This window comes from Pyrus communis, chromosome 12, assembly GCF_963583255.1.
Source record: "Pyrus communis chromosome 12, drPyrComm1.1, whole genome shotgun sequence".
NCBI lineage: Eukaryota > Viridiplantae > Streptophyta > Magnoliopsida > Rosales > Rosaceae > Pyrus > Pyrus communis.
Genome location: NC_084814.1, coordinates 1,576,194 through 1,593,874, shown reverse-complemented (window position 1 = coordinate 1,593,874; position 17,681 = coordinate 1,576,194). Strand labels below are relative to the sequence as shown.

General features: G+C 39.0%; 2 protein-coding genes across 2 annotated transcripts; one reads left to right on the top strand and one right to left on the bottom strand.

Moving 5' to 3' along the window:
* Positions 1-887: 887 nt before the first annotated feature.
* LOC137710795 (urea-proton symporter DUR3-like) lies at positions 888-4,851 on the top strand. Its single transcript, XM_068449925.1, has 9 exons — positions 888-1,347; positions 1,937-2,044; positions 2,164-2,259; positions 2,373-2,455; positions 2,574-2,794; positions 2,902-3,164; positions 3,274-3,512; positions 3,595-4,244; positions 4,337-4,851. Exons 1-9 carry the CDS (start codon positions 1,159-1,161, stop codon positions 4,642-4,644), a joined length of 2,157 nt encoding a protein of 718 aa, XP_068306026.1. The 5' UTR covers positions 888-1,158; the 3' UTR covers positions 4,645-4,851.
* A 494-nt stretch (positions 4,852-5,345) lies between these two features.
* LOC137711211 (formin-like protein 14) lies at positions 5,346-16,026 on the bottom strand. The gene is made up of 18 exons (XM_068450428.1): positions 15,852-16,026; positions 15,415-15,552; positions 14,608-15,308; positions 14,254-14,475; positions 12,230-13,905; positions 11,791-11,917; positions 10,990-11,061; positions 9,843-9,941; positions 9,191-9,232; positions 9,035-9,115; positions 8,906-8,956; positions 8,746-8,827; positions 8,548-8,642; positions 8,126-8,197; positions 7,903-8,019; positions 7,289-7,357; positions 7,120-7,186; positions 5,346-5,969 (listed from the first exon to the last, which is right to left on the bottom strand). The coding sequence occupies exons 2-18, from the start codon at positions 15,485-15,487 to the stop codon at positions 5,815-5,817; spliced, it is 3,801 nt and encodes a 1,266-aa protein (XP_068306529.1). The 5' UTR covers positions 15,488-15,552; positions 15,852-16,026; the 3' UTR covers positions 5,346-5,814.
* Positions 16,027-17,681: the final 1,655 nt, after the last annotated feature.

The window sequence follows — 17,681 nt, the reverse complement described above, 5'->3', positions numbered from 1 at the left end:
AGGTAACTGGTCGAGGATAACGGATTTGGATCCTCTCCTGAGCTAATGGAGAGGATCCTCCTCAATCATCGTGGACCGTTGGATTTTTATCCAACGGCTACAATCATTATAACTTTAAAGGGACCTTCCTGTTTGTAACCGTTGGATAAAAATCCAACATCCCACAATGATTGATGAGGAGGATCCTCTCCATTAGCTCAAGAGAGGATTCAAATCCAAGGATAATAGCTACTCACTCTTTCTTTAACAGAGTGTAGGACACAGCTAAAAGCCACCTACCAAGAATTACAATCACGGTCAACACCACATGACCGATCTACCGTTGTTCCAGCTCAACGATAAGATCGAGGTATTCCTCGACAATTGTAAATGAAAGATATTAAGTTCGATTATGGTTGATGAAGAGTTCAAATATACCTCTTTATACAAAGGTTTTCGTTCTTTCTTGGTCATACTTAGTTGCTTGTGCCTCTCAATCTAACAAACCTACAAAGCCACTTTTTTTGAAAATTTTGTAAAAAATGTTCATACTTAGTTGCTCACATTTATGATGGGCATTCACACATTACAACATATAAAACTTTCCTTCCTAAAGGTTACCATGGGTTTTGGTAGTTTTACCAATGAATATTACTGAGTTAGGAGATCCAATGTCAACGGAATGAGCAATCATTGGTGGAACGACAATTCTTTCAATATTCAATGAAACTTAAAAAAATAATAATAATTTGATTCTTTCTATAGCATTTCATGCTTGTAAACATGTCTAGCTATCCTATCAACATTAACAAAATTACATGAATCTCCTCATACTCCTAGACAAATTACATCTTCTCAATAATATCCATACAGATTCTTGGAACAGTTGTGAATTGTGATTGGGAAAAACCATAACGCCATCGGACAGACAGCTTCCTTGTTTGACTCGCACTTCACACACACTTGCTTAGAACTCAGGACAAGAAGAACGCAATATCTCAGCCTCTCTACATATCCGACGTTTGTTAGTTTCTAGCCTGTAGGTTTTGTCTTTGACGAACAAAGGACAAACGGGCAGCCAACCAAACAAGTGATTGAGTAGTAGCTGGAGTCTGGAGTGGGAGGAGGACTAGTTTCCTGCATCCCTGGTACGCCACCACCGGCCTTCTGATCATCTTCATGGCTAGCTCTTGGTCTCAGTGTCCGCCTTTCGAGTTTTCGAGCAAGTACTATCACGTGGCCGGAGACGGAGGTGGCTGTGTGAGGCAAAGCAGCTTCTTTGGAGGCAAACCAGTGCTTAATCAGGGCGTGGGGTATTCTGTTATTCTTGGCTTTGGAGCCTTCTTTGCTGTCTTCACATCCTTCTTGGTTTGTTTTCTTTACCTTATTATTCCCATCTTTTTGGGATGAGTATAAATTTGTCATTGGTTACCCTTTTTATCCATTTACTCTAATAAATTGTCGCATCTCAATATGTTTACCACAATATTTCTCCACCTTTTAGGCGGGCTAATTGCTATACTGCACAGTTCTAAGATTAATCTAGTAATCCCGTTTTGAAGCACCCCAAATATGAGCTTAATTAGAGCACGAATATTTGCATTTCTGGTGTTAATTAGTGCAACAACTTTTACCTTTCTTGTTTACTTATAAATTTGGCAAATTGGCAATGACTACAATTTGAAGAGATGTACAAAGGCGATTGAAAGAATTTGAAAGTCGATGAAAGTACCCGTGATCTATATTTGTTATCACAGTTCCAGATTGCAAGTAAATGCTTGATATATTTCCAGATGTGTTGCTCCAATGCTGACACTAGTTTATTGTCGTTCTGTTCAAGGGGAAGAAGGACAAAGCAATATATATTTGTATTTTGTAAGGAACTAGATAATTAGACGGTTAATTGCTTAATTGTTTACATCAACAATTGCTGATTGTATGTTTATCTTTCGGTCAGGTATGGCTGGAGAAGCGATATGTTGGTTCCAAGCACACATCTGAATGGTTCAACACTGCAGGAAGAAGTGTTAAAACAGGACTCATTGCCAGTGTGATTGTCTCCCAGGTACAGTACAGTCCCTAACTAGAATCAGATGCAAGCTTTCACAAATTCTTCGGGGAAAATTCTGTATTTAGAGGCAACTTTGATGAACTCGTTGCTCTCCTTTGCGAAAACTTGTACAGTGGACTTGGGCTGCTACAATCTTGCAAAGTTCAAATGTTGCTTGGGAGTATGGAGTAAGTGGACCTTTCTGGTATGCTAGCGGCGCTACTATTCAGGCATGTCGAAGCTGTTTCCTTTCTGTCAATTGCTTGCTACAGTACTTATAGTCTAATTATATCACGGAAAACTAAGGCATGCCAGATTAACAATTTAACGTTTCTAAACATAGGTACTCTTGTTTGGTATAATAGCCATAGAGATCAAGAGAAAGGCCCCTCATGCTCACACTGTATGTGAAATCGTGAAAGCTCGGTATGTGTATAGTTCGATAAACTAAATTATATGATTCATTGAGTTCCATCCTTTACTATGATTGGTTTCCTAAACCTCATAGTTTACTAATATATAGAATAATGTTCCTCTTCTTCAGCTGGGGCACAGCGGCGCACATTGTCTTCCTCAGTTTCTGCTTTTTGACAAATATTATTGTAACTGCAATGCTGCTGCTCGGAGGTTCTGCTGTCGTAAATGCACTTACAGGAGTAAACATTTATGCTGCTAGCTTCCTTATCCCTCTTGGAGTAATCGTCTACACATTAGCTGGAGGACTAAAAGCGACATTCTTGGCAAGCTACATACATTCTGTTATAGGTAGTCACTTGAATTTCTTTCACATTTTCCCTTGATATTATTTATTATGTTTTCATCTTTTCATGTCAGCCTAAGATACGTTTTGTTCTTCGTGTATTTGGTTTCAGTTCATGTGGTACTAGTCATATTTGTATACCTTGTGTATACAGCCAGCAGTGAGCTTGGTAGCCCAAGCATCGTGTACAACCGCCTTGTAGAGGTAGCGAGTAAATCAAGAATTTGTCAGGAGCCAGTTTCTCATCACGGCCAGTCTTGTGGTCCTGCGAGTGGGAATTACAAAGGGTCGTACCTAACAATGTTGAGCTCCGGAGGACTAGTCTTTGGGATTATCAACATCGTCGGAAACTTTGGCACTGTTTTTGTTGATAATGTAAGATGATCAACAGATTAGAATTGTAACTTATTAGGGGACATCTTTTATATGTTTCAATTCAGAACTTTATTTGTCATATTTGACAAATTAACATTGAAAACTTCAGGGATACTGGGTAAGCGCCATAGCTGCACGGCCTTCGTCAACTCATAAGGGCTACTTGTTAGGTGGGCTTGTCTGGTTTGCAGTCCCATTTTCTTTGGCGACATCATTGGGACTGGGAGCACTGGCCCTTGATCTACCACTAACCGAAAGTGAAGCAAGTCGGGGGCTTGTTCCTCCTGCCACCGCTATAGCTTTGATGGGAAAAGGAGGATCTGTTCTTCTTCTTACTATGCTTTTCATGTAAGTTCTTGCCTATATGTTTTGGTGCAAAACAACATATAACGTGCTTTTCGATCATTCAACTTCGTTATATATTGAGCAGGGCAGTGACTTCTGCTGGTTCGTCAGAGCTTATAGCAGTATCCTCATTATGCACGTATGATATCTACCGCACATACATAGATCCAAATGCAGATGGAAAGAAAATCCTCAAGGTATCAAGGGGCGTGATCCTTGCTTTTGGTTGTTTTATGGGGCTGCTGGCAGTGATACTAAACAAAGCTGGAGTTTCATTGGGTTGGATGTATCTGGCAATGGGAGTGCTCATCGGTTCAGCAGTTATTCCCATCGCATTCATGCTTCTATGGAGAAAGGCAAACGCGATTGGTGCAATCCTAGGAGCAACTGTTGGCTGTGTTCTTGGGATCATCACATGGCTATCGGTCACGAAAATTGAGTATGGTCGCATAAATCTGGACACAACTGGTCGAAATGCACCAATGCTTGCAGGAAACCTCGTCTCTATACTTAGTGGTGGAGCCATACATGCTATCTGCAGCTTCTTGTCACCACAAAACTACGACTGGGGTACCACTAAGAAGATCACCGTGGTTGAGAAGGCAACGAGTGATCTTCCGGCAGAAGAGTACAAGGAAGAAAAATTACTGAGAGCAAAGGCATGGATAGTGAAATGGGGTGTTGGCTTTACTGTTGTGATCGTTTTACTGTGGCCTCTTCTCTCTCTTCCGGCAGGTAAATCCAGCAACTTAGCGAACTTAAACGTCGGTAGGAAGATGAACCTTTCTTGTTGCTTATCTCATGTTTGGTGTGTGAACGCAATGCAGGTGATTTCAGTATAGGGTACTTCACATTCTGGGCGGTCATTGCAATAGCATGGGGCACAATCGGTTCAGTTGCAATCATCGCTTTACCGGTAATAGAAAGCTGGGAAACGATCCAGAGCATAATTCTGGGAATGTTTACAAATGACAGGCTCATGGAGAAGGTTGAAGAAATGAATCTGAAGCTGCACACAATCATGTTGGCCATACCGGAATCGGAGAAGATTTACTTGCTTGAGAAGGAGAAGGCTAAAAAGAAAGAAGCATTGGAGCAAGGAAGCCACTCACTTTCTGCTGCGGGACAACCATGAGAAACTGAGAATTGGGTTGCACACCCCTCTTAATCATGGCCCTTAATTTTCTTTGATTTGTTTCAATCGAATGGCTCAGAAAAGAGAGGGTTGTGCAGGAGGTGAAAAAGGGTGTACAAATATCATTTCCTGACGTGTAATCAAACGCTACTCAAAGAATTGTATAATGTCTCTGTGTTCTCAACATATTTGCATTTGATAGGATGATTCAAGTATAACTTAATATACGTAGATTCTTTTTACACGTAAAAAGAACGAGAAGAAAGGCAGCCCAACTCAACCGGGAACTGGTCGAGGATAACATTTACTCACTCTTTCTTTAACAGAGTGTAGGACACAGCTAAAAGCCACCTACCAGGAATTACAGTCACGGTCAACACCACATGACCGATCTACCGTTGTTCCAGCTCAACGATAAGATCGTGGTATTTCTTGACACTTGTAAATGAAAGATATTAAGTTCGATTCTGATTGATGAAGGGTTCAAACCAAATTATTATATCAAATCTGTTGTGTGGCTTACTATGATCCCCAACCTCTTTAATGTAAATATATATCGTTGAAAAAATGCATCTTAGATCCGAAATTCCAATTCTTCCTATCGAATACAGAGTTTAATGGAGAAAAATGTTGATACTGGGGTCTTTGACTCCAAGTGCCCTATACACCTCTTAGTGTTAAAATATCGTACAAAGGTCACAAGCCAAAAAGAAATATTCACAGAACGTTACCCTTTTCGATGAGATGGTACAAAACGTTTCGACATTAGTGACGAAAAGATTACAGTGCTAGCATATCTAGTTATAATATTTACAGCTCGAATACAATTGAGCAAGTTGTATTTAACCATACGCATAATTTATCCCTCTGAAGAGGATGTACCTGAACAAGAAAATGTCAAGTTGCCGTCCAGTTTCCGGTTTCTTCAAAAACAGAGCTTAAGGGTAGACAGATCTTGACCTGTATGGCAGCTTCTGAGAAAGTAAAACCTGCCTCAAAAAGAATTGCAGGCATAAGGTTTTGAGTTCGAAGCAGGGGTAATTTGCGTTAACTTGGTCGAATTAGGGCGTGAAGTAGAAAATGATTCTTAAATCGACCACCAGTTTCTGGCAACAAATACGACGATGACCCACCAAAACATCAACTGTATGATGTAGATTTCATGGTGCTCTATTTAACATCATCTTTCCTTGCAGATGAATTGGTTACTGTCCGGTCTTTAATGGCTTCCCTTTCAAGCTTCTTTTTTTCGGCCTCAGCAAGTCTTTCATTTTCCTCTCGTGACTTCTTGAACATCTTGACAAAAACGAACAAGACCTGTGTCACTGCAAGGCCAAGAAACGTTATATACAATACATCAAAATGTTATTTGATTCTACATGAAAATTAAATAGTTAAAACATAAATCAACAATAAAAATCAAAAAAAGAATTATAACCGGTATATCTGTAATTTGCTTCGCCTTGAATATTTAAGTTTGTACAAGGAAAAGAAAAACTAAAGAGGTGAACAAAAATTTACGGAAATTGAAATACTTATAAGGTCTTCCACATGGTTTATGTGAGTTTGATTCACATATATAGAAATCAAACTCACGAGACCCGTATATTACACTCAACAATTGAACTCCACACATTAGAATTTACCACCCCAGCATGTGAGTTTGATTCCAATTTATGGGCATCACTCAAAATTTTCGGCCCACTATGAAGGTTAAGCTTTGATATCAGAAAGGACAAAAACATATGAAGTACGGATAATCGTAGATAAAGATTCAAGAGAACAGTTTCTAGATGTTTAAGAGAATAAGTGACAGAACCATAGCAGTAAAATTGGGAGCAAGATAATAATTGAAAAGCTAGCTGAAACCAAGAAACATAAAAATAAGATGTGAAGTAACTAAATTAGTCTGTGAAGACTCCAATCATACAAATGGGAAACTTTTTCAACTTTGGTCTCACTCTTTCATTACCGTCTCATTGGCTACCTCCCACATAATTGGCATTTATATTCAATCTAGAGAAATAAACACATGGAAGCAAACGAATACAGTTTCTTGTTGTACCAAACTCATTTTCTAGCCTTCTATAATTATCTAATTATTTTGTAAACTATGACTGCAGAAAGACTAGGTTCATACAAATGGAAGATAAGTCTTTAATAGGTTGGACATGCCAAATTACGATAGAAAAAAAAAATGAGGGGGCGGTTTTCAAGAACTTGATCTCTAGTCACTCTGGTCTCAACGGGCTTTCAGCTTTTCCAAATAATAGGTTAAGAAAAGTGAGACGAATTCCCATAAGTTGAGGTGGGCCAATAATGACCTCTTTGTCCACGATTCAAGATTCAAGAATGCACATAAGTTTTTATTTCTAATTCTTTCATTCAAAAATCGTTGTCCATAAGATTTGAACACATGGCCTCCTCTAACAAAATGGACACTGGTGTATTCATGAGGTAAAGAAAGTAGCAGACCTTGTTCAAAAGGACACCGAGCTGGATCCTCCCCGAAGTATTGAGACAAAGAATCTGCATTTCTTCCCTGCAAGAAGAAGAATTAAGCCATTAGACCTGTAAGCTACGCAGTACAAGCTACAAAGATATCTACCAACAAGATAAAAACTGTGATAAGGACTGCACTCACCACTTCAGAGTACAAGGAGATTAACGACCTTACGTCAGCTTCAGCAGTATCAAGAAAATTCTTCAGCACCTGCAAAGGAGGAAGTTTTTTTTTTTTTTATGTAAATGCAGAACCACATCTTAATCATCACCCATGTTTCTTCATCTGCAAAATATACTACTTAAAAAATATATCTCTTCAAAGCAGTCGTGAATGAAAAAGCATGGGCATAAAGAAATTCATTATGTTTGCTAATAGTACTTTGTAGAACATGCATTTTCAAGCACCAGAAAGAGGTCTTAAAGGAAAATCAACAACATCCCTCCTACGCATAAGGATAATGCTCGGGCCCAAACCAGTTAGGACCTCTACATCACTACTGTGTGCTCAGATTATAACATCTACCAACAGAACATCTTTTGTAGATTGTGAAACATTTTGTCTCACGACATTCTTTTTTCACTTCAAAGTTTCAAACACAAAAATATGATATAACTGAAACATTTAAGAAGTGTGACTAGTTTTCAAGAGGAAATTGCAAACAGCAATTAATTAATTAATTAATGTTATCCTTATAAGTGGAAAGTAGTATATATCGTTTAGTTAAGGAACCAAATATCATCATTATTTCTCACTTTTTGGAAACCAGCAGAGATTGCTCCATCGTTTTCTGAAGCAGCAAGTTCTTGCTCAACCTTTTCCAGACCTTTACTCACAGCTTGCATTTCTTCAGCCAAAGCTTTCAATTGAATCTGGTTATTTGACATTATGATCAAATTGAATGAGCTCTGAATTGGTTACAAACAGAAGTTACAGTAACATCAGAAAGAACCAATTCTAGCAACATAATCAGCTTACCTTAGAAGCAGCTTCTAAATGAATCAGATCTTTATCAAAATCCAGCAACTCGGGCATTTTCTCAGCAAGGAGCTAATGGAGAAAAAAGTTGATTTAAGACTACATAAATATCCTAAAACTAACACCAACTACAGAATGTGAAAGATATAGCAAGACATTTGTGCAGATGGATATTAACATCAACAACTTTGACAATGTTGTAGATGGAACAAACTTAAGAAACAATGAATAACACTGCACGAGTTGATGTTTAAGGAAAGACCACAAAAGAGTTCGGGTGAAATTTTAGTATCTATCCATATAACACCCTTTTATTTATATGTGAGGATCTCATAAAAGAAGTAACAGTCAGTCCTAGCATTATTGTCCTTTCTTTTTCTTTTTAGTTTTTAAGAGTAGGGTTTAAATTTCAGATATTATACCTTACACAAATAATGCATTAAAGTCATTTTATTGTTTCTTGCACGGGTATCAGACAATTTAAGAAGGCTGTCCAATTTGAATCCTACAGCAGATCCTGCAAAATAAAAAACAAATTGTAGGCTAAAAAACATAATGGTAATAATATTAATACCAAGAAATAAAACGGAAAAATAAATCATAGCATTAGACAGTGGTACCTCGAGCAGTGCCTTGATTCAAGGCATTTCCCAAAGTAAGGATTGTCTGCATTATCTGTCGCAATTTCACAGATTCCTTCACCTGTACATACAAGTGGCTTTAGATGAGCGTAAAAATATGCTCATACACTAGTTTAATAACCATTAATTATCATGATACCTCATTAGCAGCACCATTGATTGTAGTCAGATTAGATCTTAAATCATTCACCTGATCAAATTCAAGCACCAAAATGCTGTTAAGCTTGTACCACGAAAAATCAAATAAAGAAAACAAGCTAGAACTTACCTGACTAGAGAAGGTAATTTTGAAAGCAAATACTCGCAACTTGGACTCTACTCGTGGAACCTTCATTAGCTCCACGAAAAACTGAAGATAAACACACTGTTAGTAGGAAATCCAAGAGAGCACACATACATCTAAGATGACGGCATCAGAAAGAACCTGTTCACACTTCCCTAGCATTTCCTTGTTGCCTGCATAGTTCTGGGAGTCAAAAAAAGCAAAATCAGCACTCTTAAAGAATTAACCCTCTAAACTAGACAACTTCTGGAAAAACAAAAAGTATATAATTTGGGCATAACTCTTGATTCTTCTTCGAAACAAAATTTAATCAATTAATCTTGTATGCATTACTAATTAGGACAGCAAGAAGAAAAAAAACTATCTGCCATGAGACTGCAATCCTTTTTTTTTTCTATTTTTTTTTTTAATTTCTATTATTATTTTTTCTGAGAAAAGAAAATTCTATTTAACAGCTAAAATAGCGATATGAAACTTAGTGAACTAGAAGTCCACAAACGAAATGATTCAACCCTCAAAATAAACTCTAAAAAATATCCTACAGCAGGTCCCCAATCGAAAAAATCACAGAAAATGAAAGACACCGGAGCCCATTATCCAGAACACCAAGTTACTGCATACTTTCAAGAGAAGGGAAAAATTATTAGTTCATTTAAAATATGAACAAAGCATGATAAGGATCGAGTTACATGGAGCAAGAATAACAGCAAGATCTATCAAAAAGACATGCACGTGACCAACATGTGGAAGCATGCATTTTTGTGAAGAAGAGTGGAAAGGAAGAGTGACTTACCTTCAAAGTTTCCATTTCTTCTTTGGTAGGACAAAATTTAATGAGATTCTCAACCTGATCAATGTCAAGAACAGAAGAATCCAGAGCTAGAACTGCATTCTGGAAGCACACATATCTAGTTTCAGCACCATACTCCAATAAACAAATAGCATTTATGTACTAACCACTACCAAAATTGCCAAAGTTTACTTTTTTTCATTTTATCCTTTTTTAGAAGATAATAACGAAAGAAAACAGAGGGCGAGCTTTGGCGCAATGGAAAGGTTGCTCCTTTGTAAGGTCATCGGTTCAAGTCGTGGAAACAGGCTCTTTGCAAAGCAAGGGTAAGGCTGCATCAATAGATGTCTCCCCCCCCCCAAAAAAAAAAAAAACCCACAAAACCGTTGCAAAGTGGGAAGCTTTGTTGCTTGGGGTTGCCCTTTTTTTAGTAATGAAAGAAGAAAACAAGTAAAAGCTACATAATATTTGAGGAAGGATATCCAGCTTATTTAGCATAACAGAATGCCCTACTACTTTCATACAAGGTCATACAGTGTCTGGCAGATCTACTCAACATTGTTATGGTGATAATAAAGGACGAAGTGGGGCTGGTCATACTGGTGACTGTTGTCCCAGGAGGTGTTTGTGAAGTCTGACTCTGCAAAGACTCTGGTTAAAGATGGTAAAGCACGGACCATGCACGTTGATATTCCATCCAAGAATGATATTTCTAGCCTCACTTTTACGATGCACTTGCTAATCGGGTATGCAAAACTAGTTTAAACAACAATACATGTGCCTTCTGGTTATGTAAGACGCATGACAATTGATTGTCTTACAATCTACAATATAGCAATTGTGGCTTGATTCTACAGTTACAGGTCCAGAATTCTATCATCAATCCAATTATAAAATGTCATATTACATCAGAACAACAGAATGGTTTCCACACCTGAATGAGAGAAATGTCACGAGACATGAGGACATCAATGCTAAAGCATTAAAAGCATTGATGTGCTCAAGAGTAAACAAAAAGACTAGACCTAGAGAGTTTATTTGTCTATCCACATTCCCCCAAGGCATGCAAAAGGAGGCCCACAAAACCAGAGGGAAACAGATTTTTCTGGTGATATGTATGAAATGTACATGAGTAGGAGGAAGAACTTACAATCATATCTGGCAAGGGGATCTTTACTTTTGAAAGCATAATTTCACAGTTATACGCTCGTCGCAAGTCAATCTGATAAATAGAGAGAAACATAGCAATAAATTTAGTTTCATATATCTCCATGGAGCATAAAGCATAAGTTTACTCAAAATCTGCACAAAGTTGGTCTCATACATCTCTATTGAAAGCATTGGTCTGCTCAAGAGTAAACAAAAGAGAGAGACAAAGCAACAAACTTAGTCTCATACATCTTTATGTCAAGAGAAACCATAAAGCATAAGGACCCTATGGAGCATTATATTCATCTTTTCTCAAAGTTTACACAAGTTTCAGCTTTGCAAACTTATAATTGTTGAATTGGGAATCATAATTTGAAGAACTCTTATCTTTTACTAGGTTTTTCAAATCGACAAACGAGAACAAGTAACACTTGATCTTAGCTTAGGTTATCAACTCCCATTGCTTAGGCAAGTTTTAGTATGCAAATAAATGCCTACAGCACTCCATCCTCCCACTACTTCGGTGCTTACATATGATTGAAAAATTGGCATACAGAACATGTGCGTTCAAATGAAAAACTAGAAGATCCGGTTTCCCTATCCTCCTATAACTTGGTGCTTTTACCAAGTACATATATATCACTGAAACAAATTATAATCATGAATCAATTTATCAATTTACCACGTACATATATATCACTGAAACAAAATATAATTATGAATGCCAATGACAAAGCATTGAACACGGTAACATTCTAAAGGAGACCATAACCTACTACATGGACAAAGAAAGAAAGCTAACCAGTTGCACTTTCTCAGGTTTGGTAATGTTAGAACCACGTCGACCAGCAGTCTTACTGCCATGCACATCTGAAGCAGCGGCTGCTGAGAACAGACTTTCAAGTTCTGATATATCTATTTCAGGAGCCCTGAGAAGAACTTCCATAATGTTACATCAGAAGACAAAACGGAGAATACAAATTGGGCAAAAATAGAGAAAGAAAGCCACGAGGAGGAAAAACATACACATAAGCAAAAACCAACACAAGTCAAATTAGCACCACATGTGAAATAAAACGAAAAATACTGTAACACTTTACAATGACTCCACTTAATTCATCACAATTAATATCATGTTCCTGCAAAACCATTCATTTAACTAAAGTGACTTTTCTTAGAGCTAGTGTTCTTTTTCATTCAGTGAAAGTTAATCGTCTAGAACAATTTCTATAAGAATGCACCTTGGCTGATTGCCTTGTTTCTGAAAATCCTCCCATAAACTCTCTTTCATTGCTCGATTAACTTTCACCCAGTGTAAGGGCTTTAAGGAAGTTTTCTTTGGGGCAATAGAAGTAGCACGGCCTTTTCCAACAATCCCCAGCCCAGAAGATGCTTTGCCCCTTCCAACTGATGGTGGCGGTGGTGGTGGTGCACTAGAGCCTTTTGCTCCAGGTGGTGGAGGCATAGATGCTGTTGCACCGCGACTTGGTGGCGTTGGTGCTGGTGGTGGAGGAGGTGGGGTTGGCCTTGTAGGTCCTGAAGGAGGTGGAGGTGGGGGTGGTGGCCTAGTATAATTACCAACACTACCACTCATAGGAGGAGGAGGCGGAGGTGGGGGTGCTCCAACCCCAGAACTACAAATGGACGGTGGAGGAGGAGGAGGTGGGGGCGGTGCCCTACTCTTAGTACCAAGGCTACCACTCATAGGAGGAGGTGGTGGAGCTGGCGGTGCTCCAAAAACAGAACTAGAAGTGGATGGTGGAGGAGGAGGAGGTGGAGGTGGTGTCCTATTATTAGTACTAAGGCTACCACTCATAGGAGGAGGTGGTGGAGCTGGAGGTGCTCTAAAAACAGAACTCGAAGTGGACAATGGAGGAGGAGGTGGCCGAGGTGCCACTATTGGTTGTAGATTGTTACTTACAGGAGGAGGGGGAGGCGGTGGTGGCGGTAGCTTGTTAGTTGTACTTCCCAAAAACGGAGGAGGTGGAGGTGGTGGTGGTGGTGGTGGTGGTGGCGGCGGCAAAGACTGCTGACTAGACTTAAAGGGAGGAGTCGGTGGGGTCGGCGGTGGCACTGTAGAAGAAGTTGGTGGAGGTGGGGGAGGAGGTGGCAGTGGGCTGTTGCTAAAGACAGAATGAGATGGAACAAGGGGTGGTGGTGGTGGTGGTGGTGGTGGTGGCGGCGGCGGCGGTGGTGGACCTCTAGTAGTAGTCAAATGTATGCGGTTCACAGAATCTTTACTGGATATGCTAAGGGGTGGAAGTGGTGGGGATGGTGAAGACCCTCTACTAACACCAATAAAAGGAAGTGGTGGTGGTGGTGGCGGCGGCGGCGGAGGTGATGGTAGAGTGTGAAAAGCAGGACGTAATGGTTCTGTTGTTAGGGATTTTGGTGCCAATGATTCAGGGAATGAACAAGGTGGAGGTCCTTTACTTGTATCTAATGCATGCTGATGAAGAGAATCCAGGACAGGTCCAAATGACTCTTGATCAGGAGGCTCTGAAGTATAGTTCACATCAGGTGGGCCATCATTCTCATATGATAAGGGGACAGAATCAAAACTGTCCAGCATCAATGCTTTTGTTGAATCTGCCGAAGCCTTGGAAACAGTGTCAAATGCTTCATCAGCACTGTCTGCAGTGCTAGATGCATTATTTTCTTCTTCAGAGTCAGCAGGTGATGAATATAAACTCATTTTGTTTTGAAACCTTGACAATTCTTTCGCATCACTTAGGACAGAGAGCTGTTTAAGAAACCACAAGGCCGCATCATCATTGCTATCAATCCACTCAACTCCATTGAAAAGTTCTTGAACCCTAGAAAAAGTATCATGGGGCAATCCACCTTTCTCCTCACCATTCAAAGTTGTAGTTGGAGCTCTAGGAGGAGAAATGCTCTCAAACTCCCCAAACAATACCTGAATAGATGAGTTCATTTATGGTCAGATGGAAGGATAACTGATATGAGTATACATACATAAAAATAAGGAGTAGTGTTTTCTTGCCATTCTAAGTATCTAGACCATTGATTAGGATGATTGTTGCTATAATGTGTCTTCCAGATTCACAGTCTGGCAAAAAGCATTTGTCTAGCAAATATGACTACAAGTCTAGCACCCTCAAGTCAGACCAAAGCATCAGCCACTACTTGTAACTTAGAGAGAAAACTAAAATCAAGTGCACTTAGTTTCTTGACAAACCTAACGTCTCAGGCACGTTTAATCTTATTTCTAATAAGCTAAAACAAAGGACTCAATAATGGTCACCTCAGCTCGGAAGCCTTTTGGATAGCGCTCCTTTGCATCCCATAGAATGTCCAAGTTATCAGAATTCAGCATCAGTATGTTGGAACGAATAAATGCAGTGTTGAACATAATACGGAACATCATAACTTCCCTCTCTGGATCCAAATCCAAGTGGACACACTCCAATACAACATCTCCTTGCACTAAACACTGAATGTCAATTTTGATGACATCACAGTCTGCCTGCAAAGAAGGAACACTCATAACAGAAGTAGTTGATAAAACTTATAAGGAGTATTGACTAATGCAAAAATGTAGAGTAACAAAAATCAAGTGGGATTATGCTGAGAACAGTAGTTACAGTACAAATCTTACTTGACGGTAGTTCCGAAGTGTCTTCTTCCTAGGCATGGAGAATATCATCTGGGTTGAAAGCCCACCCTTACTAAGGAGATTCCGACCAAAAATTCTGATAACTGGAGTGCAGCCTTTTTGGGTATCAAAGTTTGGAATGGCTCTAAGTATAACACAGTCCAAAGAAAGTGCCCGCTCAGGAGGTGGCCACTCTGGAGCTATATTTCTCCTTGCCACGTACTGAAGGTACCGCAGCTGAGATGGGAGAGGATTTAAAGGCGACAAAAGCTGCAATAAACCTTTAGGAGCTTCTCGATGTACAATTTCAAGTGTCTTGCGTTCCCCACTATGCAGTTTTCTGAAAATGAGAAAGCTAGCTAAAAGGAAAGCCAAGAGTGGCCAACCTCCCCTCTCACAATGGAGAAGAATAACATTTTGTTGCTTGTCATTCAAGAGCCAACTCTCACAAACACGAAGAAAATGTTGAATAAGAGATAATGGGAGGAGTGGACAACCCTCATACTGTCGCGGATAATCCATAACTGTAACATCATATTCGCATAATATCTCAGCAAATTGGCTACGTTTCTCACCCTCCCGAAAGTTGAATGCAAGGAAGGACGAGTCGGGGAATTCTTCATGTAACTCAGTAATGATTTCGTGTAGATATATTTGGTACATTTCATCAGGCAAGACTTCAGTGGAAAAACAGGAATCAAATACTGCACATATTTTCATGAAAAGAAAAATACCGAATTCAGCCAAGTCACACACAATGACATAGAAAGAATAGCAAAACAAGATTAAAGAACGAAAAAAGAATGTTACCGTATACTCTCTCTACGAATTCGAGCAACCCATCTGGGGGTCTTTTGTAAAAGAATCTACTCAGAAGTGACATTTTCCTCTTATTTTCTTTAATTTTCCCAACAGAAATGCATGTGTGAGTTTGCCAATAGGCTGAACCTGAAAAACCAAAATTATACAGAAAAAAAGGCACTAATCACTGATATATTAAAACAAAACACAACAAATATATCAAATCACCGATTGGTAACAGGAAAATTGATTGAATTGAGTTAAAAAATTGGAAACTTTCCGCATTAACTCAAGAAATTCCATCAGTCAAGCTAATATAACCCTAATTACAGAAGCCCTTTGCCCGAAAATTCATCATTTTCTCAACAACCAAACAGGGAGTGAACTTTACGCGGTATCGGTGCAAACCCAGATAAAAAGCAAGACGTCGGAACCAACGAGCTAACCTGAGATAACAAAAGCGCGAACCGGAGAGCGGCGATTCGGGCGGTGGAAGTCGAACCAGTTCCCCCCACTTAATGGCTGCTTGAATAATGAGAGTTCAGGCGCATGAGACCTTCAATTTCAATTTTGAATTCCTTTTTCTCGCCAAAGTTTCAAACTTTAAAAAGCAGGTGGTTTTTTGCATACCTCATAATTTCCCCCAACGGGGACCCAAAAAAATCAGAAATTAAATTTAAGGCTAAAGTACAAAAAAAAACTACCTCAACTATTGATGTCACGACACTTTTATACCTTATCTTACGAATTTATGCTAATATTATATCTTCTGTTAGCTTGATGTTAATTTCTCAATTAAATGTCATGGCTTGATTCAAAGTCCACTTTCTATTAAAAAAATTTAATAAAAAATTATTTAATATTTTTTAAATATTAAAACAAAAGTTTAAAAAAAAAATAAAAAAAAAAACCCTCACTTCGTCCATCCCCCCCCCCTTCTCTCTCTTCTCCCCCATCTTCATCTCGCTTAATCTTCAACCAAAAAAAAACAAAAATTGAAAACCCATCAACCCAAACGCAACCCAGAAAGAAGAACCCCCTCTCTCTCTTTTCCCCCATCTTCATCTTCCTGCTTAATCTTCAACCAAAAAAATAAATAAATAAATAATTTGAAAACCCATTAACCCCCCCTCCCCACTCAAAGAAGAAGAAAGAAAAAAAAACACGCAACCCAGAAAGAAGAACAGGAAGAAAAAGAAGGAAAAAAGAAAAAAAAAACAAACCAAACGCCATTCGTCTCCCCCCCCCCCCCAAAAAAAAAACCCAACCCCCTGCAACCCAGAAAGAAGAAGGAAGGAAAAAAAAATAAAAAATAAAAACAAAAACCAAACCTAGTTCCTCACCCCCCCCCCCCCCAAAAACCCAACCCCCTACCAACCCCAAATCCACCACTCCCATCCCACCCCATCATGAAGGTTTCCCAATTCCACCTCAACGGGATCTGGTTTTTTTTTTTTTAGTTGCAAGTAGTGGGTGCAAGGGTGGGTGCGGTTTTAGGGAAGACGGGAAGGGGGAAGAACGGAAGAGGGGTCGGGGAAAATCGCGAGTTGGGGGGGAGATAAATTGGTTTTTTTTTTTTTTTTCTTCTTCTTTTTTCTGGGTTGCAGGAAGGGTGCTGGAAGGGGGAAGAAGATGAAGATGGGGGGATAAGAGAAAGAAGGGGGTGGGGAAAAGGGACGTGAGGCTTTTTTTATTTATTTATTTATTTATATTTTATTTATTTTTACTTTTCTTTATTATTTTAATATTTAAAAATTATTAAATGATTTTTTTAGTTTTTAATAATATTTTATTAATTTTTTAATAAAAAATGGGTTCCGGATCAAGCCACATCAGCATTTAACTAAGAAATTCATGCCAAGCTAACGGAAGGTATAACATTGGCACAAATTCATAAGATGAGGTATGACATTATCAATTTTAAAAGATGAGGTATGAAAGTGTCGTGACACCAATAGTTGAGGTAGTTTTTTGTACTTTACGCTAAATTTTATTTATGATATTTTCCTTATGTAATTTTTGCATCAAGACACGTAAAGTGTGTTTGTTTGGACATACTGTCCTTCACTCGACTAGACTGGACTAAGTTTTAGTCTAGTCTTGTGTTTGTTCCCTACCCGAACTAAGTTTAATGGGATTAGTAGGGACTAGCCTCGACTAGGTCCTTCACTAACAGGTCTTAGTAAGACCCCCCGATTCGGAGAGGACAGTTAAACCGCCCTCTAATCCCGTCATCTCCTTTCTCTTTCGCACCTTCGCACATCAACCACAGCAAC

What these genes read in the sequence shown, in the direction of transcription:
- LOC137710795 (XM_068449925.1), top strand. Translation starts at nt 1,159, where the DNA reads ATGGCTAGCTCTTGGTCTCAGTGTCCGCCTTTCGAGTTTTCGAGCAAG. An exon ending in CCAGTGTGATTGTCTCCCAG is followed by an intron (nt 2,045 to 2,163) that starts GTACAGTACAGT and finishes AAACTTGTACAG; the next exon opens with TGGACTTGGGCTGCTACAAT. An exon ending in TGTGAAATCGTGAAAGCTCG is followed by an intron (nt 2,456 to 2,573) that starts GTATGTGTATAG and finishes CCTCTTCTTCAG; the next exon opens with CTGGGGCACAGCGGCGCACA.
- LOC137711211 (XM_068450428.1), bottom strand. Translation starts at nt 15,487, where the DNA reads ATGTCACTTCTGAGTAGATTCTTTTACAAAAGACCCCCAGATGGGTTG. An exon ending in AAGAAATGGAAACTTTGAAG is followed by an intron (nt 9,233 to 9,842) that starts GTAAGTCACTCT and finishes TTTGACTCCCAG; the next exon opens with AACTATGCAGGCAACAAGGA. An exon ending in TAATGCATTATTTGTGTAAG is followed by an intron (nt 8,198 to 8,547) that starts GTATAATATCTG and finishes TTTCTCCATTAG; the next exon opens with CTCCTTGCTGAGAAAATGCC.